This window comes from Sciurus carolinensis, chromosome 1 (assembly GCF_902686445.1).
Source record: "Sciurus carolinensis chromosome 1, mSciCar1.2, whole genome shotgun sequence".
Classification (NCBI taxonomy): Eukaryota; Metazoa; Chordata; class Mammalia; order Rodentia; family Sciuridae; genus Sciurus; species Sciurus carolinensis.
Genome location: NC_062213.1, coordinates 190,156,184 through 190,183,068, shown reverse-complemented (window position 1 = coordinate 190,183,068; position 26,885 = coordinate 190,156,184). Strand labels below are relative to the sequence as shown.

The 26,885-nt window shown below is 50.1% G+C and overlaps 3 protein-coding genes across 13 annotated transcripts in view; 1 reads left to right on the top strand and 2 right to left on the bottom strand.

Moving 5' to 3' along the window:
* Positions 1-1,145: 1,145 nt before the first annotated feature.
* Positions 1,146-6,141, bottom strand: LOC124980911 (uncharacterized). Its single transcript, XM_047546969.1, has 3 exons — positions 5,572-6,141; positions 3,613-5,091; positions 1,146-3,312 (listed from the first exon to the last, which is right to left on the bottom strand). Exons 1-3 carry the CDS (start codon positions 6,139-6,141, stop codon positions 2,965-2,967), a joined length of 2,397 nt encoding a protein of 798 aa, XP_047402925.1. The 3' UTR covers positions 1,146-2,964.
* Positions 5,623-8,305, bottom strand: LOC124980924 (extensin-like). The gene is made up of 3 exons (XM_047546991.1): positions 7,135-8,305; positions 6,351-6,485; positions 5,623-5,756 (listed from the first exon to the last, which is right to left on the bottom strand). Exons 1-2 carry the CDS (start codon positions 8,290-8,292, stop codon positions 6,456-6,458), a joined length of 1,188 nt encoding a protein of 395 aa, XP_047402947.1. The 5' UTR covers positions 8,293-8,305; the 3' UTR covers positions 5,623-5,756; positions 6,351-6,455.
* A 451-nt stretch (positions 8,306-8,756) lies between these two features.
* Zdhhc18 (zinc finger DHHC-type palmitoyltransferase 18) overlaps positions 8,757-26,885 on the top strand; it is a 52,836-nt gene continuing 34,707 nt past the window's right edge. For 3 of the 11 annotated variants that reach the window (XR_007107897.1, XR_007107896.1, XR_007107898.1), the window contains exons 1-4: positions 8,874-9,469; positions 9,557-9,678; positions 9,840-10,381; positions 10,426-10,640. Coding sequence is in view for 8 of the 11 variants with exons in the window: in XM_047547041.1 (XP_047402997.1) it covers positions 10,023-10,381; positions 10,426-10,640 (574 nt within the window). In the remaining 3 variants the exon portion in view is untranslated. Of the gene's footprint in view, positions 9,679-9,839; positions 10,641-11,976; positions 12,114-14,876; positions 15,038-26,885 lie in introns of those variants that run through there. The other 8 variants (XM_047547041.1, XM_047547005.1, XM_047547015.1 and 5 more) reach the window with 8 other exon arrangements.

Below are 26,885 nucleotides of genomic sequence, written 5' to 3'. Positions count from 1 at the left end.
CAAAACAAAACTAAACCGGGTCTGGAGTTAGAGATCCTACTTGTTAGCTTCATGAGCTAAGTGGCCATGTTGGAGAAGCCTACATGGCAAAATAAACGTGTTCTCCAGGAACCCCAGGTGGAACTTGAGGGAAGAGGCCTCCTGCTGACAGCCAGCAAAAATCCCAGGCCCTCATTGACAAAATGTTAATTCTGCCAACAACTTGAATGGACTTGCAAGTGGGTTCTTCCCCACCCCCCTTTGTGTGTGTGTGTGTGTTACTGGGGATTGTACCCAGGGCCTCATACAAGATAGAAAAACTTTTTACCACTGAGTTACATCCCCAACCCTTCTTATTTTTTATTTGGAGACAGCATCTTGCTAAATTGTCCAGATTGGCCTGGAACTTGTGATCCTGCTTCAGCTCTTGAGTAGCTGGTATTACAACCAGCCCACCACGTGGGGCTCTGGGTTCCATCTGGATTGGACCGGTGTGAGACTCCAAGAAAAGGATTTAGCTCAACTGTTTCTGGGTTCCTGACCTGGAACCCATGAGATAATCGGTGTGTTGTTTAAGTTTGTGGTAATTTGGTCCACAGCAGAACACGAATATATCCAGAATTTCTGCGGGGAGGTGAATCTCCGAGGCCCTCAGGCATGACCCCTGCATTATGGGCTGAAAGACCCTCCGTCCCCCTGTCCAAGGAAGATCACGCGAAGACACTGGCTGCAAGAGCAAGAGACTGTTTATCGATACACAGGCGCCTGCAGGTGCTCAGCAAAACCTCAGCCGGAGCTTCGGTGAACTGGCACACCGGGCTTTGGGGTACAGGTTTTTTATAGGGTAAAGGGGCAGGTTTCGCGCGCACAGTAAGCAACAGGTTTCTTATTGGCTATTTTGAATCCAGCACATAGGTCACCTAAAGGGTAAGGTTGTTTTTCCTACTATGTTCCCAGAAATTTTTGCTTGACATCTTCATGGTTCCCGCTTATCAGTTCCTGTTTGTTCAGACGATGATCTGTGCTTTCCCAACCGCCCTGTTCTTTCTCAACCTGTTTATCAGTTTAACGACCTCCGGGTAGGTCGTGCAACCTTCCCAGGGGGGTTGGGTGGAGTGACCTAGGTCATGGGTTTAAGACATGGAGCTGGGGCCTTTCATTCCCCCCTTTTTCTTTATCATGGATAGAATCCTATATCCATTTGTCCATCCTGCCTCGGTTATGGAGAGTATTCATCAGTTTGCTTAATCATTTGGTACTGTTGAGTAAGGACCATAGTTTGGATTGTGGAAAGACGGTCCCTCATAAACTGTACTAGTCTGTTCAAGATGCAGGGCCCAAAGGTGAAAATTAGTATTAAAATTATCAGAGGGCCAGCTATAGTAGATAGCAAGGTAGTCAACCAGGGGGACTTACTAAACCATTGTTCAAACCATCCTTGTTGTGCCTCAAATTCTTTCTGCCGTTTGGCTAATCTTTCTGTTACCTTTTCCATGGTTTCTCTGACTACTCCTGTATGGTCAGCATAGAAACAGCATTGTTCCTTTAGGGCCACACAAAGACCACCTTCCTGTAGGAACAGTAGGTCTAATCCCCTTCGATTCTGCAACACAACTTCAGAAAGGGAAGTAAGAGATTTTTCTAGGGCTGTAATAGATTTTGCCATAGCAGCTAGGTCCTCATTCATGGCGGCCTGTAGATATAAGTATTGATTTCCCTGTACTATTGCAGCTGTTCCTGTACCGATTCCTGCAGCAATTCCCCCTACTCCTAGTAACAGAGCTATGGTCAGGCTAATGGGTTCCCGGGGGTACCTCTTTTGGCCTTCTAGGTGACCCAGAACATACTCTGATTGTAGGTAGGATATCCTAGGCCATAGCTGGACTAATACACAGAAATCGGTTGTGACATTTAGAATGGCAGTGGACACACAAGGGGTCAGTCCTGTGTTACATGCCCAGTAGGTCCCATTAGGTCCCCAGATATATTGGTGGCCGTCCTGAGTTGGGAGGGTCTGATTACAAAGGGAGTGATGTGACCTAGGTACCTTGCCTATACATAGGCCTTGCCCACTGACTTCAGGGATTGTAAGTTTAGAGCTAGGTAGGGAGGAACACTTACTATTAGGGGTACTACTATTTGTCCAACTAGCTGTAGTGGCAATTCCCTCATAATAAGGTGGGCTAGAGGCTAGACATAACCATCAGTCTAGGGTTTTGTCTGGACTAGTGGAATTAAGGGCTTGGAAAGCTCCTTGGACTAGGCGCAACAGCCGATCCCCAGGGCCTGGAGGAGGAGATTCAACAAAGGGGGTTCTAGGAAGGACGCTATCTGTTGGTGTGGACGCAGGGCTAGTAGGTGGGGGTACGGCCTTGGAGGGTTCTTTCTGTTCGGGGACTGAGGGTACCCGCTGGTCTCCAAGAACCAAATTGGGGCCTACTGGGGTTTTTGTTTCTTTAGCCTCTACCTGAATTCGGAATAGGAGCCCTGGATCGCCTTGCCGAGTGTATAGACGAACCCCCCATAAGTACCCTTGGAGCCATGCTATCTGTTTCCTTCCTTCCTGGGTAAATCTGATAGTTACATTAGATTCACCTGGGATTGTCTCTGAAAATTGCACGTAGTCATTTCTAGGTTTTCCCTTGAGCCAATACCCATTTGAACTAGTCTCACAACCCCATGAGGCACAATAGTAGGCCTCTGGCCCCCCACATTGATAGGTACGGGTGCGCCCGGGGCAAAAATACCAAGATCGGAATCTGCAGGGTGGATAGGAGTCCCCTTTGGTTTTCTGAGTGTGTTCCCAAGATCCTTCAGCTAATTTACAAAGATCAAAAGTCAAGTCCGGCCACCAGGTATTTAGGGCATGATGCCCTTGAGCCAGGACCAGTTTCTTTCCAGTTTCAATATTGTGAATAAACCAAACTAGATTTCTGGATACATGTGGACTGCCATAGGACATCATGGGAAACAAAGCTAAGATAATTAACAGCGTGAAAGTCTTATCTTTAGTGGGTTTTGGGTGCGTTGTAACCTCCATGTTGATTTCTGGGGTGCAGGGGTGGAGTCTTGTGGATGTGCAGCCTTCGCGTGGGATGCGTGGACCCAAGCTGCAATGCCGTCTACCTTGATGGCGGTAGGGGTGGTCAGCAAGACGGTGTAAGGTCCTTTCCAGCGAGGTTCAAGGTTTTTGTTCTGATGCCTGCGGACCCAGACGGTGTCCCCTATCTCGAAGGAGTGTGGCACTGTTGGTTTCTCCAGTTGTTCCTTGTAGGCTGCCGCTAGGGGCTTCCAGACTTCATTTTGGACTAACTGTAATGCGCGTAAGTGGGTCTGCAGGGTAGGGGTAAATAGAGCAGAAATCTCAGTTTCATAGAAATTTACAGCAGGTGGTGGTGCGCCATACAGGATTTCAAAGGGGGTTAATCCCTGAGGACCAGGTGTGTTCCTGGCCCTGTACAAAGCTAATGGCAGGAGTTGTACCCAGTCTCTAGTGCCAGTTTCAAGCGTTAATTTAGTTAAAGTCTCCTTAATGGTTCTATTCATTCTTTCTACCTGTCCTGAACTTTGGGGTCGATAAGCACAATGTAATTTCCAATTAATCCCCAATGTACTGGCCACTAATTGACTTACCTGAGAGGTGAAGGCAGGCCCGTTGTCTGATCCAATGGTCCCTGGGATACCATACCTCGGAAAAATTTCTTCCAACAGCTTCTTTGCCACAACTTTGGCCGTTTCATGTCGGGTAGGGTACGCTTCTACCCATCCAGAGAAGGTATCAACAAAAACCAAAAGGTACTTGTATCCATACATACCAGGCTTGATCTCCGTAAAGTCCACTTCCCAATTGGTCCCAGGTTTATGTCCTTTGGCCCGTACCCCAGCTCCTGTGTTGATCTTGCCTGCATTCACCTGGGCACAGGCTTGGCAATTTTCTACTGCTTGCTTAATAAGAGAGTCTCTATGGGGCAAGTATAGATTTCCTTCCCCTCGATCCAAGAGGTTTTTCATTTTCTTTGTCCCTAAGTGTGTGAGCCTGTGCAGGGACTTAATCAATTCCTTGGCATTCCTGAGTGGCATTATTGTCGTCCCTTGGTATTCCCAGGTGTTCTCTGCTGAGTTATAGTTAGCCCCTAGGTTTTGTACAATGTCTAGGTCCTTGTCCTCGTACACCCATTGTTCATCAGGGTCAATGGAAGTCTTTGTGGCCTTTTGGGGCAATAGAGTAGTCACCAGGAGCTGGGGGCCTAAAGCTGCATTCCTAGCAGTTTCGTCTGCCAGTCTGTTTCCTTTTGCCTCTAGATGGTCTCCCTTTTGGTGACCAGGGCAATGTATTATACTTAGTCTCTTTGGCAGAAAGAGGGCCTTTAATAAGGCTAAGATTTCAGTCTTATTCTTGATCTCTCTTCCCTCTGAGGTTAATAACCCTCGCCGCCGATATATTTCTCCATGGATATGGGCGGTAGCGAAGGCATACCGACTGTCTGTGTATACACTGAGTTTCTTCCCCTCAGCCAGTTTTAATGCTTGCGTCAGAGCTATCAGCTCTGCTCGCTGGGCTGATGTTCCTCCCGGTAACGCGCTCGCCCAGATTACCTCTGATTCAGTGGTGACGGCTGCTCCCGCTCGTCGTTCCCCATCTAGCAAATAACTACTCCCGTCAGTGAACCAGACCAACTCTGCGTCCGTCATGGGTCGGTCTGACAGATCTGGTCGAGTTCCTTGGGTCTCTGCAAGAATCTGTTGGCAATTGTGGGGGACGGGTCCCCCGGGGAGGGGCAGAAGCGTGGCTGGGTTTAGAGTTACTAAAGGACCGAACCGGATTCGGTCCGTGTCCAGCAATAAAGATTGGTAGTGGGTAAGCCAGGCATTGGAGATCCAGCGGTCAGGAGGTTGCCGGATTACTGCTTCGATGGCATGTGGAGTTAACAAGGTTAGTGGTTGTCCCAGAGTCAGTTTAGTAGCATCCTTAATCAAGATTGCTACTGCCGCTATCATCCGGAGGCAGGGAGGCCATCCTGAAGCCACAGGGTCCAACTTCTTTGACAAGTAGGCGATTGGGCGTCTCCATGGTCCCAATTTCTGGGTTAGGACCCCCTTTGCATATCCCTGCTTTTCGTCAACAAAGAGGTCAAAAGGCTTGGTGACGTCCGGTAAACCCAGGGCAGGGGCAGATAGGAGGGCCTGTTTGATGTGGTCAAATGCCCTCTGATGTTCATTTGTCCAGGCGAAAGGGCTGTTCTGCTTTGTCAATAGGTACAGAGGGGCTGCTATCTCTGCAAACCCAGGAATCCATAGTCTACAGAAACCTGCTGTCCCCAGGAATTCCCGTAGTTGTTTGGGATTCTGGGGAGTGGGAATACTCGAGATAGTCTCTTTCCGGGTGAGCCATCTCTGACCATTATGAAGCTCATACCCGAGGTAAGTAACTTTCGTCTGACAGATTTGTGCCTTCTTTGCAGAGGCCCGGTACCCCAATTGCCCTAGAGCCTGCAGTAATGCTTTGGTCCCTTCAGTACATTCTTCTTTGGTAGGGGCCGCCATTAGAATGTCATCTACGTATTGGAGCATTATTAGGGAGGGGTTTCTTACCCGGAAATCAGCTAAGTCCTGATGTATGGCTTCATCAAAAAGTGTTGGACTGTTCTTAAATCCTTGTGGTAACCGGGTCCAGGTCAATTGTCCTGAGAGTCCTTCCTCAGGATCCTTCCATTCAAATGCAAATAGGGCCTGGCTCTGGGGACTCAACCTCAAGCAGAAGAATGCATCCTTCAAATCTAGGACAGTATACCAGGTATGGGTGGGAGGCAAGGTACTGAGGAGGTTGTAAGGGTTGGGTACCGTGGGGTGGATGTCTTCCACTCTCTTGTTTATTTCCCTTAAGTCTTGGACCGGGCGATAGTCTTGAGTCCCTGGCTTTTTGACTGGGAGTAAGGGGGTGTTCCAGGGTGACCGGCAAGGTATCAGTATGCCTTGATCTAGGAGCCGCTTGATATGCGGTTTAATGCCTAGGTAAGCTTCCCTGGACATGGGGTATTGTCTAATATTGATAGGTATTGCAGTGGTCTTGAGTGAGATCACTATGGGGGCTTGGCGTATTGCCATTCCCATTCCCCCAGTTTCAGCCCAGGCCTCTGGGTAGGAGCTGAGCCAATAGTCCATATCTTTGCCAAGTTCGGGGAGTTTGTCAAATAGTCTATATTCATCTTCCAAGTTAAAAGTCAATATGTGGAGAGGCACCCCGTTGGGCCCACTTATAGAGGCCCTTCCATTCTCAAAACAAATCTGGGCTTTTAGTTTGGTTAGTAAGTCTCTTCCTAGTAATGGGTATGGACAGTCGGGCACATGCAGGAATGAGTGGGAGACCTTACCTGAGGCAAGGTGGACTTCTCTTTTAGTGGTCCATCGATACGGTTTGCATCCGGTGGCCCCCTGGACCCATGTTGTCCTTCCACTTAGGAGTCCGGGGTCCTGCGTCAGCACTGAATGTTGGGCTCCTGTGTCCACTAGGAAGGTTACCGGTTGCTCCCCCACTTGTAGAGTTATCCGGGACTCAGCGGGGAGCTCCTGGCCCTGACGTCCCTAATCTTCATCATCCAAAGTTAGTAGTTGAGGGGTTTTGTTGGGGTACCTCCTTGAGTCGGGCAGCCTTTTGGGATTTTTTGGACAGTCTTTTACCCAATGTCCTTTTTCCTTATAGTAGACGCATTGGTCGCGTTCCACTTGGGGCCTGCTTCGTCCCCTTTCTTTCCCTGGCCTAGTCTCTTGTGGCCCTGTCTGAGCTATTGCGGCCAGTACTTTACTCATTTCTTTATTACACTTTCGATCCCTCTTATCTAATTCCTCTCGGTATCTCAAATCCCTTTCCTCCTGCACTTTCCTAATCCTCTCTTCTTTTTCTTCTGGAGTTTCCCTCTTATTGTAAATCTTTTCTGCTTCCTTTAGTTAATCTGCTAGGGAGAAATCCTGCAGATTATCCAACCTTTGTAACTTGCTTCTAATGTCAGGGGCAGATTGCCAAATGAATGCCATAGAGACATTGCCTTTCTGTTCCTCACTATCTGGGTCGAAAGGAGTAAACCTTCGATATGCCTCCTTCAATCTTTCTAGAAATGCAGTAGGGGTTTCGTCCGCCCTCTGAACAGTTTGTCTTACCTGAGCCAAAATGGTGGGCCTTCGTTCAGCTCCATGGAGACCCGCTATGAGTAACTGGCGATAGAGACGTAGGTGGTTCCTACCTTCATCAGTGTTGTAATCCCAATCAGGCCGCGTCAAGGGAAAAGCCTCATTAATCAGATTGGGGAGTTGGGTGGGACGCCCATTGTCCCCAGGAACATTTTTACGGGCTTCTAATAAGACTTTTTGTCTCTCCTCGGAGGTGAGGAGAGTCTGGAGAAGCTGCTGGCAGTCATCCCAGGTCGGTTGGTGGGTCACTAGAATGGACTCAATCAAAGAGGTTAAGGCTACAGGGTCACTCGAGAAGGAAGGGTTATGGGTTTTCCAGTTATAAAGGTCAGAGACAGAGAAAGGCCATTGATATTGACCGTTGGGGCCTCCAGTCTGTCTCAAGGGGAAAGCCTTTGAGGTTTCCCCAGAAGTTGTAGGCTCCTTGCGCCCCCGGAGTCTTCCCACCATCGGAGAGGGGTCTGGGAGGGTCCCGGCAGTTGGGGGTTCCTCATCCTCCTCGGAGGAATCCGGATGAGGGTTGGGGTCGGGGAGAGGTTGAAGATGGTAAGGTGGGGGTTCCTCTGTTAGTAGGTCTATCAAGGTATTCTCCTCGGGTGGAAGGACAGTCCGAGGTTTTGACTTAGGAGGAACTGAGGGCTTGGATTTATCCAGTATAGGGTATAGTCTAGAGGTTTGGGCGGTCTGAGGAGGGACTGGAATAAGAGGAGCGGAAGGGGGAAGGGAGGGCTCATTAGGAAGGGAAGAGAGGAGGGGTTTTGGGGTAGAGAAGGGGGTGACCCATGGTGGTGGGTCAAAAACCAGGTCTTCCCAAGTCACGATGTATGGAACTTGGTCAGGATGTCCTTTAGGGCCTGGAATGAAGATGTGGGATTTGACCTGTGAAACAAGATCGGGATTAAAGGACCCTTCTTTGGGCCAGCCTACGTTGAAGGTTGGCCATTCAGAGGTGCAGAGGGTTACCCACTTCTTCTTTTTGACCTCGACCGACAAGTTGCTGGCACGGTTTCGGACGTCTTGCCAATGGTCGAGGGTGAGACTCAAGGGGTGTATGGAACATTGCTGAAGTGAACCAAACAACTTCCATTTTGCTTTCTGACCCCATTTTGTGAAACTTATAAGAAACATGTTGCTTGCTGTGATAGATCAAAACAAATTGTGTGTGTAGTGTTAAGATAAGTAAAGTGACGAGCGGTGACGCACATAGTGACTATGCAGCCGCTGAGGAAAAACATTTGGCAGTTTGTTTACACCAAATTTACATTAGTTTTAATGGTAAAACTGGTAAAAATATTTACTAGATGAATTTGCAGAATCCAGGACTTGAAAAACAAATTAGGTAATGTGTGAACTTGTTTTGATGTGACTATATAAACTGCAGACTGATCAGGAGCGAGCGGGCACTACTCCACCGACAGAGTCTGTCACTATGTCCCGCTGACAAGTGACAAGATAGTGCTCCCCAGCTCGAGGCCCCTGGTCGCTGCATGCTGTTACTCCGATGACTGATTGCTGTTTGCTGTGAACCGAGCATCAATAAAACCTCATCTGAGGACCAACAACCGGCTACGTGAGTGTTACCTTATTCCTACCCGGTTCCTGATCCAGCACAGGCCACAAGTGTTGCGACGTGCTTGTGACAGGGGGGTTACCATGGATTGCCCCATTTCAGTCTCGCTAGCGGAAAGGAAGTTAAGGAACAGGCACAAGAGAACAAAGACAAGATAACAGATCACAAACGCTGCGCCTCTTCGGCACAAACCGAAAGTACCAAGTGGTGTCGAAGAGCGTAAGTCCCTCCGGCCAAAAAAACAAGGTGACGTATCCCTCGGATATGTGTGGAATCCCGAAGAATCGGGCACTTAGGTCCCCTGGGACGTCTCCCAGGGTGGCAGGGGAGAAGTCTGAGTTCGTCAACTCCTTCTCGGGCTGCCCAAAGTACAAAGTGACCACGCGTGATCAGACTAACGCTGCGCTCAAGAGACGTGGAAACAGACATGCAGAGATTCAAGAAATATGACAATACGACAAGGAGCTCGAGCTGGCCAGCTTACCTCCCAGTAGGTCTTCCAGAAGTTCCTCGGGCAGGGATTTGGGGCAGCAAGAACACCGGTCTCGGTGGGACCTCCAGATGAAAGACCCTCCGTCCCCCTGTCCAAGGAAGATCACTCGAAGACACTGGTTGCAAGAGCAAGAGGCTATTTATCGATACACAGGCGCCTGCGGGTGCTCAGCAAAACCTCAGCCGGAGCTTCGGTGTGGTACAGGTTTTTTATAGGGTAAAGGGGCAGGTTTCGCGCGCTCGGTAAGCAACAGGTTTCTTATTGGCTATTTTGAATCCAGCACATAGGTCACCTAAAGGGTAAGGTTGTTTTTCCTACTATGTTCCCAGAAATTTTTGCTTGACATCTTCATGGTTCCTGCTTATCAGTTCCTGTTTGTTCAGACGATGATCTGTGCTTTCCCAACCGCCCTGTTCTTTCTCAACCTGTTTATCAGTTTAACGACCTCCGGGTAAGTCGTGCAACCTTCCCAGGGGGGTTGAGTGGAGTGACCTAGGTCATGGGTTTAAGAACTTCAGTCTGGGTCGGGGCCCAGGACAGAGCTGGGTGAGGGTAGCCAGAAAGTGGGCCTATTAGGTCATTTGAACTTTCGATGTGTCCCCCACTCTCAAGCATGCCTACCCCCGGAATGCCTTCCAGTCAGTCCTCAGGGATGGGCGAAGCCTGGCTCTGGAATTATAAATTGGGCCACCACCTGAATCTCGGCGCTTGGCACAGTGCCTGGCACACAGTGGGCTCCTAACAAATGGTTTGATTGCAAAAGAAGAGAAAGCGCCCTCGAGAGCGCATCTGCTGATGGCTCCCGGTGCAGAGCTGCAAAAGGCGGCGCAGGGGCGCAGGACTCGCCGGGGTCCAGCTGCGGGCCGGGACCGCCTCGGCCGCGCCATCCCGGGCCCCGGCGGAGGGGGCGCTGCGGCGGGAGGCCGCGGCGGCGGCGGCGGCAGCGGGCCGGGGGCGGAGCGGCGGCGGGGCCGCCCCCAGCGAGCCAGCGAGCGAGCGCCGCGCGCGCCGCCGCCGCCACCTCCGCTGCTCGGCCCGGTCCCGGAGCGGCCCGGCCGGCCCGCGGGGCGCGGAGCCGAGGCCCGCGGCCGGCCGCATGAAGGACTGCGAGTACCAGCAGATCAGCCCCGGGGCCGCCCCGCCGCCCGCCTCCCCCGGGGCGCGCCGCCCCGGCCCCGCCGCGCCCCCCGCCCCGGGGCCGGGGCCGGCGCCCGCCGCGCCGCGCTGGAGCGGCAGCGGCAGCGGCAGCGGCAGCGGGAGCCTGGGCCGCCGCCCGCGGCGCAAGTGGGAGGTGTTCCCGGGCCGCAACCGCTTCTACTGCGGCGGCCGCCTCATGCTGGCGGGCCACGGCGGCGTCTTTGCGCTCACGCTGCTGCTCATCCTCAGCACCACTGTCCTCTTCTTCGTCTTCGAGTGAGTTCGCGGCGCCCGCCGCGCCCCCTCCCCGCCGCGCGCCCCTCCTCCCCCGGCACCACCTGCACGGCCCCGCCGGCCACCCGCCCTCTCTCCCCTGAGCCTGCCGGCAGCCGCCGCTCCGCTCCAGCCCGTCCCGAGGCCTCCCCTGGCTCCCGCTCATCTCTTGTCTGCCCGCCTTGGTCCCCCTCCGCTTGCCAGCCACTGCCCTCGCCCGCTCTGCCTTGGTCCCCTGCCTTTGCCGGCCTCTGAAGGAACACCACCCTCCTGTGTCCTTTCACCGCCCCCAGACTCCCAGAATCAGCCCCCCAGGCCCCCGTGGTTCCTTCGGTAAGTCCTGCTCTCTCATCCCTGGACCGTCTCTTGCCTTGCCCTCGCTCTCTCTGACCCCTCAAGGCATCTTTTCTTTTTAACCCTTCCAGACAACTTCTACATTTCTGTGTCCTTTGGCCGTGTACATACCACCCTGAATTTCCTTTCTTACTTCCTGCAGCAACTCCCGGGGTCCCCTCTCCTTTCAGGCCCCTCCCTCTTTGCTTTCCCTGTCATGCTCCCTAGACCCCAAGGCATCCTCCCTCAAGCATCTCTGGGCCCCTCCGGCTGCCCCTTTCTTTTCCCTTTTCTTCTTCCCTTAGCTCCCCCAGAGCTTCCTGTCCTTCCCTCAGCCCCCTGGACCCCCCAGATGTCTTCCAGGCCCCTGCCCCCATTCCTGACCTCCTGGCTTTCTTTCCCTTCCTAGCATTCTGGAGCATTCCTGTGGTCTGTTCCACATCAGGAACAGCTGTGTGCCTTGTTATTTTTTTAAAGAAAGAATCCAGAGTGCTTTGGTGTGACAGGTCCTTTTTGCCCCATGGGCTTTTGACCTCTTTGTCTCCCCAGTGACCCGGGATTGTCCTGCACAGGATCTCGGTTTTGTGGATGAAGGAGTTGGTGTTTATAACTTTACCAGGACCACATATGTGATCGGAAGTTTCCACCCCATCCTCAGTCTCTAGCTGGAGCCACCTGCCCCTTGATTCCTTGCGGAGTCCCATGCATGCACACCCACTTCATGAGCCACACCTTCCCCCCAGCTCTTTTTATCTCTTGTGGTCCTCTTCCTTTATTATATATATAGTGTGTGGTTGAGAACTCTGTCTCTGGGGCCAGAAGCTCCACCTCACACTAATTGGGTGACCTCAGGGCAGTCACTTCACTTCTCAGAATCCCTGCTTCCTCATCTGTAAAGTGGGGCCTTTAATAGTACCCACCCAGAAAGTGAGCATGAAATTGACTTGAGGTTACACATGCAGGCTTTAAGCCCAGTAACACACACCTGATGTTGGCTGCTGTTAGTATTTGTTGTCTTCACCAGAAAAACACTTCCCAAGGGCATGTGGCCATGGCGAGGCTGTCACAAAGACGCCAGTTCCCAGGTCCTTTTCCAGTTGCCAGATCATGTAACTGCAACCTCAGATTGCCCCTTGAAGCAAGGTGAAGACTTCCTATAAATTGGCTTCTTCTTTTTACCCACTGAACACTCTGCTCTTTCTTTTTGAGTCTTTGTGGATAAAAGTTCAGGGATGATTTAGAAGCAGAAGCGCTGGATTTCCAACCCACAGAGTGGCCCCTGGGCTGAGTTTCAGATCTAGCTCTCTAGACCAGACACGTGGATGCTATGAAAGTGCCTTTTCCAGAAGCCCTGGGCTGCTCTTGTTGCTGTTGCCCAGGGCCGAGGCCCAGGCAGGAGGAAGCAGTGCTTGTTGTGGTTGGCCCTGTGACCTACAGTGAGATTCAGTTGTTCAGAAGCAGGACCTTTGCTGGCTGAGTGGGTAGCTTTGCTGGTGACTTATTTGTCCCCTGCCAGGGAGAAAGCAAGGACTTCAGACTCATAGAGCACTTGTGAATCATCTTGGCTTTTGTCTCTGCTTGTCCTTGTCCTTACTTGAGGTGGTGATTTGGCAGCAGGGTTTGGTGAGGACCTGGGTCTGGACCAGAGTGAAACCTTAGTAAGAACCTGGAGTGGTGGAAGTGCCCTTAGTGAGGACAGGGAAGGAATGTGGAGATGCTCAAGCGCCCCCATTGCTCTGGGAAAAGGTACAGGTGGCCATCTCGGGTCTTTTCTGCTGTAAATGGTTGTGCTTTCTTGTTTGGTTTGGTGGATCGTTGTGCCCGCCTCCTGGCTTCTGCCTACTTCCCACCCCTACCTAGCAGCTGGAGTGCCCCTTTGACTCCTGGCTTTCTGGGTAGGAGCCAGAGCTCTGATCCCTGCTCCCCTTCTGTCTGCTTCTGCCGCACTACCCTGGTGTGCATTCCCATCCTGGCACCTCGGGTCCTTCACACCACTTGGAGTGTCCTTCCTTCAGGTAGCCTCGTGACTTACTTCCCTTTCCACACCCTTGCCTGCCATCCATACTAGATGGATACTTGTTTGGTAGTGTCCTGCCTGTCTTTATACATGAGAGCAAGGTTCTGGTCTCACTGGTGTGTCCTCAGTGCCTAGGACCAGTGCCTGGTGTATGGCAGGTAGTAAACACAGCAGCTACGGCTTGAATGAATGAATGGGCAGATCATTTTTTGGGAGCCCAGAGACTGTCTGTCGCTGGCTGGCTGAGTGACCTTGAATCTAACTGTGGGCCCAGGAGTCCCCCTCTAGAAAGTCAAGAGGCTAGGACTTCCTGTTTCTTGAAGGTTCTACAAGCTCAGGTCTTCTCCATCCCCCAGAGAAGTCTGGTTGTGCATGAGCTGGATGAGTTGCCAAGTAGGTGACACCGAGGGCCTGGCTGGTTCTTTTTGAGAATCAGACCTGGGAGTACTGAGATTTGTGGAGTAGCGCTTGGGCCTCTTGGAGCCCATGTCCTTGGCAGTCCCTGCTCCTCACGGGAAAGGCCTCCGGGGAAGCCACAGCACCTGATGCTAGAGGCTTCAGAAGTCATGTGCAGATGGCCACAGTTTGCTCCCTGCCTCTGTGCTGGCTCTTGGACCATTGGCTGTCCTCAGGCCTCCAGCCTCCAAATAGCTGCTCCCCACTCCACTAGTTCACTCTGTCTCTAGGAGGGAAAGCAGCATATGACAGTGATTAATATAGTATGGGCCTCACAGTCAGTTCTGACTTGGTCCCCATTTAGCCTGAGCTGTGTGACCTAGACAGGTTACCTAAGTTCTTTGAGCTTTAGTTTCTTCGTCTGTAAAGTAAGAAGCATAACTTCAGAGGGTCGCTGTAAAGATGTCTGTTTGTTTGTTTGGTACTGGGGATTGAACCCAAGGGTACTGTACCACCGAGCTACATCCCCAACCCTTTTTATTTTTTATTTTGAGACCACATCTTGCTAAGTTGCTGAGGCTGGCCTTGAACTTATGATCCTCCTGCCTCAGCCTCCTCCTGCTTGCCCTCCTGCCTGGTGGAGGAGGAACATGTCCATCTAGCAGGGCTGGGCTGTTTTGAGCCAACTAGGGTCAGGGGGCCTGACAGGTTCCCTTGGAGTTACTGTCCCTTGGGTGACCGTGGCCATGACTGACCGTGCTGTTGCCCCCAGCCCTTTACTCATTCTGGTTTCAGCTTCAGTATCTCTCCTTCAGGGAGCCTCTCCCTTCCCCTGTTAGCACACACAGCACTCTGGTGGCCTTTCCCTGTTTACGTGTTTTTTCCCACTAGACCATAAGCCTCATGGGATAGGGACTCTTGTCATATTTATGGCCATCACTCCTGCTGTTTATTAAAGTGTTGCCTGGCACAAAGAAGGGCTCAATAAATATTTGTGGAGTGAGTGACGAGGTGAATGAATGAACATGGCCGTGGGCAGTTCATCAGACGGGATGGTCCACTTAATTCTTAGTGCTGCCTGGAGCCCTGTGTTTCGAAGGATCCTGAGGCTGCAGCTAAGCACGGGGGTTCAGAGTGCTGGGATCTGAGCTTGGTGTAGTAGCACGACTGTAGAACCAGCATCTATAGTGGGGGCATCACTGGAGCCTAGCCAGGAGTTCAAGGCCCGGTGGGGCAATATAATGAGACCCTGTGTTAGTGGGAAAAAATAAAAAGGTGCTGGGATCTGTTGATCACATGTTGCATGAGCTCAGCGGGGAAGTGCAAGAATCGATTAGTGATGTCTGTTATGGGCACTCAGATGGGAATAGCTGCACTCACCTGGGAGCCATGCCTCAGCCTCAGCCTCAACTCTATTCAAGAATGTGATACCTAGTGCTCCAGGGAGTTCTTGGGGTATCTGCTGATCTCTCTCTCTCCATCTCTCTTTCTAGCTGTCCCTACCTGGCTCGCAAACTGACCCTGGCCATCCCCATCATTGCTGCCATCCTCTTCTTCTTTGTCATGAGCTGCCTGCTGCAGACAAGTTTCACTGACCCCGGGATCCTGCCCCGGGCCACTGTCTGTGAAGCAGCTGCCCTGGAGAAACAGATTGGTAAGGCTCATTTATACTCCCAGCTGAATCTGTGTCTTCCCCAGCTCTACGTTCCCGGACTCAGAAGGAGGCTGTTTCTCTTCTAATACTTTGCTAGGAACTGGGGATACATTAGTGAGCAAGGCAGGTGAGAGTGGACACTAGAGTAGCAAGAGCCAGATGATTAACAAGCAAGAAATGCTAGCTAGCCAGGGCTAGGGATGTGGCTCAGTGGTTAAGTGCCCCTGGGTTTAATCCGCAGTACCAAAAATAAATAAACAACAACAACAACAACAACAAAAGAAATGTTGGCCAAGAAAGACTGTTTTGGCAGCCAGCATGGAACTGTGCTTCCTCAGGCCCAGGCACTATTTTAACCTCTTCATATGCATGATCTTATTGAATGTCCCAATAATCCTATGAGGTGTACTATTGTTATTCCCCTTTTACTGATTGGTTAAATTGAGTCACAGATAGATTAAGTAAATGGTCCAGGATTACACAGCAAGTGGGAGAGTTGGACTGAGAGCCCAGGCAGTCCGGCTAGAGCCAGGCAGTCCGGCTACAGCCCTCCTCTTAAATAGTCACATATCCATTCATTTATTCATCAAACATTTATTGAGCTCCTGCTGTGTGCCAGGCACTTCTAGATGCTGGTGCTACAGTGGACTTAACCCTTGTCCTCATGGAGCTGACATTCCAGGGGAGGAGAAAGACAGTAAACAAATAATTAAATGTCCAGGATTCGGACAGAGAGAGGAGGAAGAGAAGACGAGAGCTGGGGGAGGGAACAGGGTTTTAAACCCTGGGAAGGAGGTGACAGCTGAGCAGAGATATGGGCCTGTGGAGATGAGCCCTGGTGAAAGGACAGCAGAGGGGCACAGTAGACGTGGGGCTTGGGCTGGTCAGGAGGCCTCTAGGTAGGAGTACGAGGATCTTCAAACAGTGAAGGGAGAAACCCAGGAGGGTGAACAAACTGAGTGGATGTGAGGGACAGCAGGCCCCTCAGGAGGCCCTTAATTCCTCTTAGCCTGCTGTCAGGTTCCCCCGGACTGTTAGGCCCTGGAGACAGGGCCTTAATCTCAACTTGCCCCACCCCACCTCCTTCCTGCTGAGAAGTGACGTGGGTGTTTGCACACCTTGGGGGTTTCCGGTTTGTGGCTGGTTCCTTCCTCTCACTGGGTAGCATTCACACAGACTTTTAAATGCCCAGCTGGCCCTGAAGAGATCTAGTGGCCTGCAAATGTCAGAGCCCTACTGCGCCCATCACTGGAGATAATTTCACTAATTCTCTGGAGCAGCTTGGGAGGGCTGCAGGGAGAGAGAGGGTGTTCTCTCCAGCTTTTGTCTGTAGTCTCATTCCCTTGCCCAGGCCTGTCCGCAGCCACACCCAGGGCTGCTGCCTGACTGTCATCTCCATCCAGCTTCCTTCCCTTTGTACCCCCAGCCACTGGCCACACAGTCTCCTAGATCCAGCTCCTTCAGTATCACTAGATCTGACCCCGGCTGGTGCACCTGGCAGCCAGGGGGCCCAGCACCTGCTTTCTCCTTTCCTGCAGGTCAGGGCTAATCATAAGGCAGGATTATTGTCCTACTCAGCTGGACTCAGAGGTCTGGCTGCCTGGAATCCTCTGACCTCCTGTGAGTTGCTCCGGTGATAATGACAACAGTAATCCCTGTGTTTGGGGAGAGTGTGACCATTTGCTCAGTGCTTTCCCTCCATTATCCACACAATTCTTCACAACATCCAATGAAGGTGACCCTGTAGGCCAGGAGTGCCACACGGACATTGAGCAGGTGATCACAAGGCAGAACACAAGGTGAAGGAACAGAGATGAAGTGTGTCCTCACCCCCGAGCCCCTTACTTTGTCTTCTGACATGGAGGTGGAGACACATTCCCTCCATCCTCTGCACTCTGGTGTCCTGTGCTTTGGGAGCCTTGCTGACCCTGGCTAAGCCAGACCATCCACAACCTTCCCACGTGCTGTGAGATACACAAGTGGCTTGTTCACCTTGTCATGTGGAAGGGTCAGTGATGTTGGCTGACAGGGTGGGTGATCCACTAAGAATGAGCCTCCAGGAAGATGCTTCTTGCTGCCCGTGGGGCCTGGTCAAGAGATGGTTGGCATGTCTCCCACGGAGGCACTGTGGCTTTGTGCCTTTGTGTGGGAGTTCTACGTGCTGCCTCCTTACAGCAGAGGGGTGAGGAATCTGAGGTGTGCCCTGGCTGGTGGTTTCCAGTGTAGGTCAGTGCACAGTGGAAGGCCTGCCCACCACAGGCAAGGTCAGGTTTTGGGAGAGGATCGCAGGAATCAGATGTATCTTCCACCTGAAGGACTTGGAGAGGCTTCCTGGAGAGGTTGACATTTGAGTCAAGCCTTGAAGTTTGGGTGGGATTCAAGCACAGGAAGATGGAGGAGAAGGGGCCTCCAGGAAGATGGAACAGAGAGAAGAGAGGACAGGAGTGGGAAGGAGGAGGGACGGGGTCACTGAGCGGGCTGTGTAGACCATAGCAGGTGAGAACACTGCAGTTGGAAGGATGGGGTGGAATTGCCTTGTGGAGCCCAAGGCTTGCTTTTGAGAACAGTCGTCAAGTCTGAAAACAGTATCTTTGGGACCTTTGAATTCTTAAGCTAGAACCGAAGCCAGATTTGGGGGTGTGGCCAGGAGGTTTCTGATCAAGGTGGAAATGTTTTCTTCCTAAGGATTAAGGCTGTGGGACCTTTCTGAGAGACTGAGGGTCTACTCTGAGGCGGTGGTCATAGATGCACCGATTCCTGGTCCGAGGCCCACGCAGACAGTGCAAACTCCTCCTCCTCCTCTCACCCCTCCCCCAAACTGGGGATTGAATTCAGGGACCCTTCACCTCTGAGCTACTCTCTAGCCCCTTTTTATTTACATATTTTAAAGTTTGTTTTGCAGTCCTGGGAATTGAACCCAAGGGCATTCTATGACTGAGCTACATTGCCAGCCCTTTTTAGATTTTATTTCAAGACAGGATCTCACTAAGTTGCTTAGGGCCTCACTAAGGGCCTCAGCTGAGGTTGGTCTCCAACTTGCAATCTTCTTGCCTCAGCCTCCCAAGTTGCTGGGATTACAGGTGTGCAGTACTATTCCTTGCAGCAGTATAAAGGTTTTTCCCAGTGATAAACCCAGGGGTGCTTAACCACCGAGCCACACCCCCAGCCTTTTTTTTTTTTTTTTTTTTTTTTAATTTTGAGTCAGGGCCTTGCTAAATTGTTGAGGCTGGCTTTGAACTTGAGATCCTCCTGCCTCAACCTCCTGAACTGCTGGGATTACAGGTGTGTACCACCATACCCAGCTAGTATAAAGTTCTTTCTTCTGCCCCAGAGACCAGCAGCTTCCATCCTATAGAAGTCCAGGGCACCTATCCAGCAGGGTAACCAGCTCCTTCTAGTGTGTCCAGGATGGCTATGTTTTAGCACCAAAAGTCTAAATCATCCCAGGCAAACAGGGGCAGCTGGTCACCCAAATCCGAAATCTGGACTTGTCACCTGGTGGCCATGTCACTGGATCAGCCTGCAGGCTCTGAGCAGTTGGAAGAGGTAGAGTGTGGGACTAATATTCCCGAGAAGCTCCTGATCTGATGAGAAACAGCAGAGACCTCTGAGTTTGAGGGACAGACGCACACCTAGACCCAGCTAGACCCAGCTGCACTCGTGGACAGATGTGGTCTTTCCCGTGCGCTCCTGCGTGCCAGCTCACAGCCATCCTGTCTGACTCCCTGTCTGGTCCTGAAGGCCGCTTCCCAGGGCAGCCCCCCTCACCTTCCTCCTGGCTTGACCCAGGCTCTGCTGGCCAGGCCCCCAATCCTGGTCTCACCCTTCAGTTGCAGTTGTCTCTCAGAGACCCAAATCTGTCCCCCGCCCTCCTGGACTGGGCGCATGGGTGACTCCTGGGGCGCTCAGCATTGTTTCCTGTCAGTCATGGGCTTCAGCCTTCGTGTTTCTTGCCCTTACTACATCCACACGTACCTTCATTTCCCTAGTATTTTCCTTTAAATGGCTGACTTTTAAATACAGTCATACCACATTCCATCGTTTTGGTCAGTGACATACTATAAAGGACTGTAGTCCCATAAGGTCCTATTGCCTAATGACGTCTTGGTCCTCTTCGTTTGTGTAAGTACACGGGATGGTGTTCTCACAGCGAGGAAATCACACCTAGTGATGCAGTGACACACTTCTTGGAATGTAACCCTGTCCTCAGGCAGCATGGGGCTGTATATTTTGAAAGGAAAATGTCTGTCACCCCTGTTAAGTGGTGAAAAGCCAGACTCAACTTCCTCTTCATAGAAGATAAATCACATAAGCAAAGGCCATAATGCTAGGGGTTTCCTGGTGGTTGTCTGTGGAAAGCCGTCCCTTTGAAGTGCAGGAGGTTCAGGGTACCAGGTATTAAGAGGTGAGGCGTTCCCCTTGATGGAGTCTAAGGCTTGAAGGAGTCATGAAGGGAATACTTTCTCATCACGTCATGCGTCCTGGCAGGAAACAGATCATCCATCTTCCTGAATGTTCGCTGGCAGGGGCGGAGCCAGCAGGAGGAAGCCAGCTGCACCCCTCCCTGCCCCTCATTTCCTCCCACTCCCCAGTACCCGCAGCTTTGCCTGTGCTCAGGCCGTTCCCTCTGCTCTCAAGCCTTCTCGCCCAGTGAGCCTACGGCCTCATTCTCTCTGGTCCAGCATAATCGCCACTTCTGTTGACTTGCAGGCTGCCTCCTGTCTCCATTCCCTGCTGTATTCTCAGGGCATCATGTGTAGACAGCAGCATCAGGAATTGACTGGTTGTGGGTTAGACCTTGCCGTTATGTCATCTCATCTGCGTAGTCTCACAAGGTTGATATGATTGCCCATTTTAGAGGTAAGGAAGCTGAGGTTCCAGGTGCTAAGCAGCTTCCTCAAAGTCACAGGCTGACAAGTGGCCATACCAGGTTTCAAAATGAGGGGGAGAACATGAGATGAGGCTGGTCCAGAGTCACTGCGTGGGGCGTTGACTCAGTGCTTGCTGCGCACTCCTCTACCTGACTGCCCTCAGGCCAAGCTCTTCCTGTATCCCCAGGCCAAGCACTTCGCTTGTAGGTGACAGGGCCTCTGGGAATGAACAGAGTGGTCTTATGGGGATTACGGTGACCCAGCCCTAAGACCTGGGCACTGTGGCTGACCTTGAGCTGGCTCTGGGAGCTGGGAGACCCCAGTCCTGCAGCTGTTACCCCCGTAGGTGGTGACAGTGGGGCAGTAAGGCAGTCAGGGGCTCCCCTCACTTAAGCCTTCTCAGGGGTTGGGGTGGAGCTGAGTGGTAGACAGCTTACCCAGCATGCCTGAGGTCATGGGTTCCATCCCTAGCACTGAAAAAAAAAAAAAAAAAAAAAAAATCCTTTCCATTAATCTAGTACCAGCCCTGAGTGGCTTCCACACCAGCTCTGGGCTTTAATAACAACCTTAGCCATTCATTACTTGCAGCATGTCCCTTGGTCAGGAGAAAGGTATGAGGAAATACATCTGCTTCTTGCAGCCATTCGCTAGGAGAGGATGAGTCCCTTCCCGCGTGATGAGATCCTCAGAGACGTTAGATACCCTTGTAGAAGGGGCAAGGGGCCTTGCTAGCACAAGAGCACCTATTTGGGGGGTGAGGGGTGTAGGAAGAACCTGACATGGCAGAAGGAGCCCTGGAGCAGGCCTTAGGTTCCTTAGTGCAGAAAAGCATCTCTCATGATCAGTCCCTCCTCCTTGAACAAATATTTTTTGAATACCTGCATGTGCCAGTCAGGCACAGGGTGAGCAGATATCTTTGACTTATCTCTGTGTACTTTCTCCTTACCTGTCACACCCAGGCCTTACGCAGTAACTTGCACAAAGTGGGCACTCACGTTTAAAAGATGAACAAAGAATGCCTTGGGAGGCAGGGATTCTAAGTTCAGCACTGCCTTACTCTGCTGGAGTGAACTCTCCCATCAGCAGAATGTGGGCACTTGTCCTCTTGCCTAGCCTAGAGCATTCTCTGTGATCCAGTGAAACAGGGAATGTCGGTACACCTTGAAGTCATGTTTGTCTATCAAAGCTCAAGACTTGGGGTGGGGGTGTGGCTCGGGGGTAGAGCACTTGCTTAGCATGTCAATCCCCAGCACCCTATGGCTATGCACACACAAATGAACCAGCTACAGGAAAAAACCCCACGATCCTACTGGAAAAAGAGAAAACTACAAAAGAAATTGACGAGCAATTTGTTGAGAATAAAAATGGCATCGTTAGAAAGAAAGAAAATTAGGAGGCTCAGCCTTTTGGTCAGGAATGGCCCAGGGACTTGCTACAGGTGCTAATAAGCTGCCATCGGCCATAGTCACTGGGAGGAGGCCCTGGAGGAGGGTCGTGAGGCTGAGTCTGGGCCAGTGAGTGGTCAGCACTGTTTGGCCTGAGAACAGGCAGCAAGACAGCTGCCCCTGCAAAGCCTCCTTTGACCCAGCTCTAGCGACCTCTGTTCCCCACCTGGCTGGTACCCCACCGCGCTCTGCCTCCCTGTCTCCAGACTGTCTAAGGCAGTTGTGTGAATAGAGCTTTACTTCCTCTTTCTCAAAGTTTAGATGGAAAGAGGCCTTGTTGCTGGAGGCCAGAACATGCTGGACAGAGCTCCCTGCCTCCCCTGGGGAAGAGTCGCAGGCTCCCCTCTCTCCTGGCAAGGACCACTGGGAATCCAGTGAGGATTCTGGTAACTTCTCTCAGGGCTGAAGAGGGCCTGTGGCTGTCCTTCACTCTCAGATAAGTAGTACTCTGAAGGTCTCCTCGTGACTCCATGTGTGGAATGTAGAGTTTCATAGAAGAATAATAAGAGTAATGGCTAAGCCAACCCAAGGCACACTCCTGTAATCCCACCATTTGGGCAGCTGAGGCAGGAGGAATGCAAATTCAAGGCCAGCCTGGGCTACTTAGTGAGGCCCTGTCTCAAAATAAATTATGGCTACTCTTTATAGGTTGGGCATTCCTAATCTGAAAATTCAAAATCCAAAACTTTTTGAGGCTGACATGAAACCAGGGTGGAAAATTCCACACTTGACCACACTAAAAATATTGTGTAAACTTACTTTGAGGATGTGTGTATAAGGGACATATGAAACATAAATGAATTTCATGTTTAGACTTGGGTCCCATCTCTAAGAGATCTCTTTATGTAATGCAGATAATCCAGAATCCAAAAAGAAAAGAAATCCAAAGCAAAGATTCTTCTAGCGCATCTGTGTGGTGATTCTGGGCCTGCACTTGTGTTGGGAATGGAGGGTGAAAGATTAGGAAGGAAGATGACAACCAGACCTGGAGACTAGTCAGGTAGGGATGAGGAGAAAGAAGATGTCTGCAAAGAGATTCCAGACTGGACTTTCTGCTGCTGCCACTCTGTGACCTTGGGCAAATACCCTAACCTCTCTGTTTTCTCAGCTCTAAACTGAAGAGGTTAGAAGAGCCAAGCACAGTGGTACACATCTATAATCCCAGAGACTCGGGAAGTAGAGGCAAGAGGATGGCAGACTCCAGGCCAGCCTCAGCAACTTAGTGAGACCTGGTCTCAAAATAAAAAAGACTGGGGATGTAGGTGAGTGATAGAGTGCCCCCAGGTTTAAAAACAAACAAACAAAAAAAGTCAGCAAAAGGGTGTTTACCAAGTATATACTCAGAGGCTGTGTTAAAAGCCCCGCCAGCCCTTGGTTTGTGCCATTGGTAGAAATGAGGAACCAGGCAGGGATAAATAGCACCCTCTAAGACACTTTAAAGTCTCCCAAAAGACCACAAACCCAGACTTTGAAACTGGTTCACATCCGGGTTCTGCTGTGGACTAGCTGTGTGGCCTTGGGCTCGCCACTCGACCTTGCTGAACAAGTGTCAGCTGTGACCTGGAGATGACGAACATGGTCTTACCTTGAGGGGACGTTTTCCGGAGGGAAGGAGGTATGTCTGCAGAGTGCTCGGCACATAGCCCTCAGTGAAGTGTCCCTTTCCCGCGCCGCTTCCCTTCCTCCTCTCCGCCGTTCTGGGAGCTGACAGTGGTAACCCACACTTAATCTTTGTGACAACCCTGCGAAGTGGGTACTTCTTTCAGCGATTGGGTACAGGGAGGCTAGATGATTTCCTCACACGCGTATCAGGAGAAACCCAGGCAGTAAGAAGTGGAACCAGGATTCGTACACCATTCTACCTTTTATTCCTGTTCTACAGATGAGAAATGGAGGCACAGAGATGCTCACCTGACTCAGCCTCACATACCAGTCAGTGACCAAACCAGGTTCCCCAGGGTATCCATTGACCTCTAACCCCTGCCGTCTACTATGCTGCTTTTTGTTTTTGAGAAAGGGTATTACTTTGTTACCCAGGCTGGCCTCAAACTATGGACTCAAGTGATCCTCCCACCTCAGCCTCCCCCACAACTAGGACTGCAAGTGTGCCCCCACCACGCCAGGCTCATGCTGCTGGTTTTAAGGAGGTGCACAGATGCTGGGTTCCATTTTAAACGTGCCGTGGTCAAGGGGGTGGTGACTAGCCAGGAGCAGTGACACACACCTGTAATCCCAGTGACTCAGGAGGCTGAGGCAGGAGGATTGCAAGTTCAAGGCCTGCCTCAGCAACTTAGTGGGGCTGTAAGTGAGAACTTGTGTCAAAATGAAACACTAAAAAAGATTGGGGATGTGGCTCCGTAGTAAAACATCGTGGGTTCAATCCCTTATGCAAAAAAAATAATAAGTGCTGGTGAAGCGACCTCAGGAAGTCTGTCTGGTAGCCGGCAGCGTGAGACTGGAGTCTCTGTGGGTCACCAGTGCATACCGGGCACTTAGAGTGGTGCCTGGCACATGGTGGGCACTCAGCGCATACTCATGGGAGGCAAGCCGCCACGCTGAAGGCTGGAGGTGGTGACTGGGGGCACAGTGACAGCCGGGGGTCCCTGGCTGCCCCGCGTGACTCTCAGGCTTCTGTCTGGGAAGGAGCCACTGCTCTGGGACTTCGTTCCTCGGTGGCCTGAGGTACCTAGAGGCTTAATGGGTAGAACCTTGGACTTGGCACATGGCAGACCTGGGTTCAGATTCCTGCTCTGCTCATACGCCGACTGTGGGACCTCCAATCAGTTACTTCAGCTTTTCTTGTTTTCTTGTTTTTCTCTTTATTTTTTTATGGACGTATAATGAGTTTAGCAAAAGTCTGCTAATTATAAGTGTTCTTTTGGGTGCGTGTGTGTTCACAAGCCGAACACACGAGATCAGTGCCAAAATAAAACACTGTATGTGACCACCACCTCAGGAGCCCCCTTTGTGTCCCTTTCTGACTACTGTCCCACCCCCAAGGATAACTACATCTTGATTTCTAATCAGTAGTACTGATTACTTTTGCCTGTTTTGAACATTTTGTGATTTGAGGTGTCTGGTTTCCTTCTGTTCTTTCCCTTTCTTTTTAAAGAAAAAAAATTTTTTTAGCTGTTGATAAACCCTTTATTTTATTCATTTATTTATATGTGGTACGGAGAATCGAACCTAGTGCCTCACATGCTAGGCACACGTTCTACCACTCAGCCACAACCTGAGTCCCGTTTCTTCCTTTTTTTGTGATTTGAACCTAGAGTGCTTTATCACTGAGATACATCTCCAGCCCTATTTATTTATGAATTTATTTATTTATTTATTTATTTATTTTGGACATCAGGGATCGAATTCAGGGGCACTCGACCACTGAGCCTCATCCCCAGCCCTATTTTGTATTTTATTTAGAGACGGGGTCTCACTGAGTTGCTTAGCGCCTCGCTTTTGCTGAGGCTGGCTTTAAACTTGTGATCTTCCTGCCTCATCATCCTGAGCGACTGGGATTACAGGTGTGTACTACTATGCCCAGTGTAGTGTCTGGTTTCTTTATGTGATATTTATAAGAGTTGTTTATATTGTACATAATAGAGAATCATTCATTCTCATTGCTGTTTAAAATTATATTGTGTAAATATACTTAAAAAAAAAATCTGTGGGGGTATTTGGGTAGCTCCAGAGTTTGCCTGTGATGTGAATTGTTGCTGTGAGCACCCTTGTACACGTCCCTGGGCACCTGTCACCTCACGCACACCTCTTTCTGGTGGATGGAGCAGAGTAGATGAGTGCATCTGCCAAAGTAGAAAGTAGTCATAGATGTCAAGTTGCTTTGCTTTTTTTGGGGAACATTTTCTTTTTCTTTCTTTTTTTTTTTTTAATCTTTATTTTTATTTATTTATTTTTTAAAATTTATTTCTATTGTAAACAAATGGGATCCATGTTGTTTCTGATTGTACATATGGAGTAACAGCATACCATTTGCATAATCATACATTTACATAGGGTAATGATGTTTGATTCATTCTGTTATTTTTTCCTTCCCCCCACCCCTCCCACCCCTCTTTTCCCTCCATACAGTCCCTCCTTCCTCCATTCTTACCTCCCTCCCACCCCCCATTATGTGTCATCATCCACTTATCAGTGAAATCTTTTGGATTTTTGAGATTGGCTTATCTCACTTAGCATGATATTCTCCAATTTCATCCATTTGCCTGCAAATGCCATAATTTTATTTTCTTTATAACTGAGTAATATGCCATTGTATATATATACCACAGTTTCTTTATCCATTCATCAATTGAAGGACATCTAGGTTGGTTCCACAGTCTGGCTATTGTGAATTGAGCAGCTATGAACATTGATGTGGCTGTATCTCTGTAGTATGCTGATTTTAAGTCCTTTGGGTATAGGCCAAGGAGTGGGATAGCTGGGTCTAATGGTGGATCCATTCCAAATTTTCTAAGTAATCTCCACACTGCTTTCCAGAGTGGCTGCACTAATTTGCAGCCCCACCAGCAATGTATGAGTGTACCTTTTTCCCCACATCCTCTCCAACACCTATTGTTGCTTGTATTCTTGATAATCGCCTTTTTATCAATACTTGGTATTTTTAATTTTTTTAATTTTAGCCATTCTGGTACATGTGTAATAGTAGCATATTATGGTTTGAAAATTGTATTTCCCTGCTGATTCATGAATATAATAAGCACCTTTTTATGTGCTTATTGGCCATTAGGACAACCTTGTTTAGGAAATGCCTGCTTATGTGCTTTTCCACATTTGTATTCTGTTGTCTGACTTTTCTTACTGACTTACTGGAATACTTTATATATCCAGATAGAAGTCCTTCATGAGATAAATATTTTATAAATATTTCCTCCTACTCTGAAATTGCCATTTCATTCTTTTAATGATATCTTCAAGGAAAAAAAAATTCTTTTTTCTTCTTCTTTTTTTTTTTTTTTTAGTTGTCAATGGACCTTTACTTTATCTACATGTTATGCTGAGAATCAAACCCAATATCTCACACATGCTAGGCAAGTGCTCTACCGCTGAGCCACAACCCCAACCCAGGAACAAAAATTCTTAAAAGTGCTTTTTCCAGGCACAGTGGTGCACAACTGTGGTCCCAGCTATTCAGGAGGCTGAAGCACGAGCATCATAAGCTTGAAGCCAGCCTCAGCCACTCAGTGAGACCCTGTCTCAAAATAAGGGACTGGGGTTACAACTGTGGTAAAGCACCCCTGGAACCAGTCCCTAGTACAAAAGAAAAAAAATTAAAAATATTAAAAAAATAAAAAGGTCTTGGAGCCAAGCATGGTGACACATGCCTATAATCCCAGTGACTCCAAAGGCTGAGGCAGGAGAATCACAAGTTCAAAGCCAGCCTCAGCATCTTAATGAGACTGTGTCTCTAAAAAATAAAAAGGACTGAGGTGTGTCTCTGTTGTAAAACGCCCCTGGGTTCAATCTTCAGCACCAAAAAGAAAAAAAAAGAAAAAAAATTCCTATGCATTAACCATC

Excerpts from the sequence above, each read along its gene's own strand:
- LOC124980911 (XM_047546969.1), bottom strand. The coding sequence starts at position 6,141 with ATGGACTATTGGCTCAGCTCCTACCCAGAGGCCTGGGCTGAAACTGGG. Across the intron at positions 5,092-5,571 it reads AGGACTTAGCTGATTTCCGG|CAGGGATATGCAAAGGGGGT; the intron begins GTAAGAAACCCC and ends GTTGACGAAAAG. Across the intron at positions 3,313-3,612 it reads GGCCTGCCTTCACCTCTCAG|ACCCACTTACGCGCATTACA; the intron begins GTAAGTCAATTA and ends CCTACCCTGCAG.
- LOC124980924 (XM_047546991.1), bottom strand. The coding sequence starts at position 8,292 with ATGTTTCTTATAAGTTTCACAAAATGGGGTCAGAAAGCAAAATGGAAG. Across the intron at positions 6,486-7,134 it reads GGCCCACCATTTTGGCTCAG|TGGACACAGGAGCCCAACAT; the intron begins GTAAGACAAACT and ends TAACCTTCCTAG.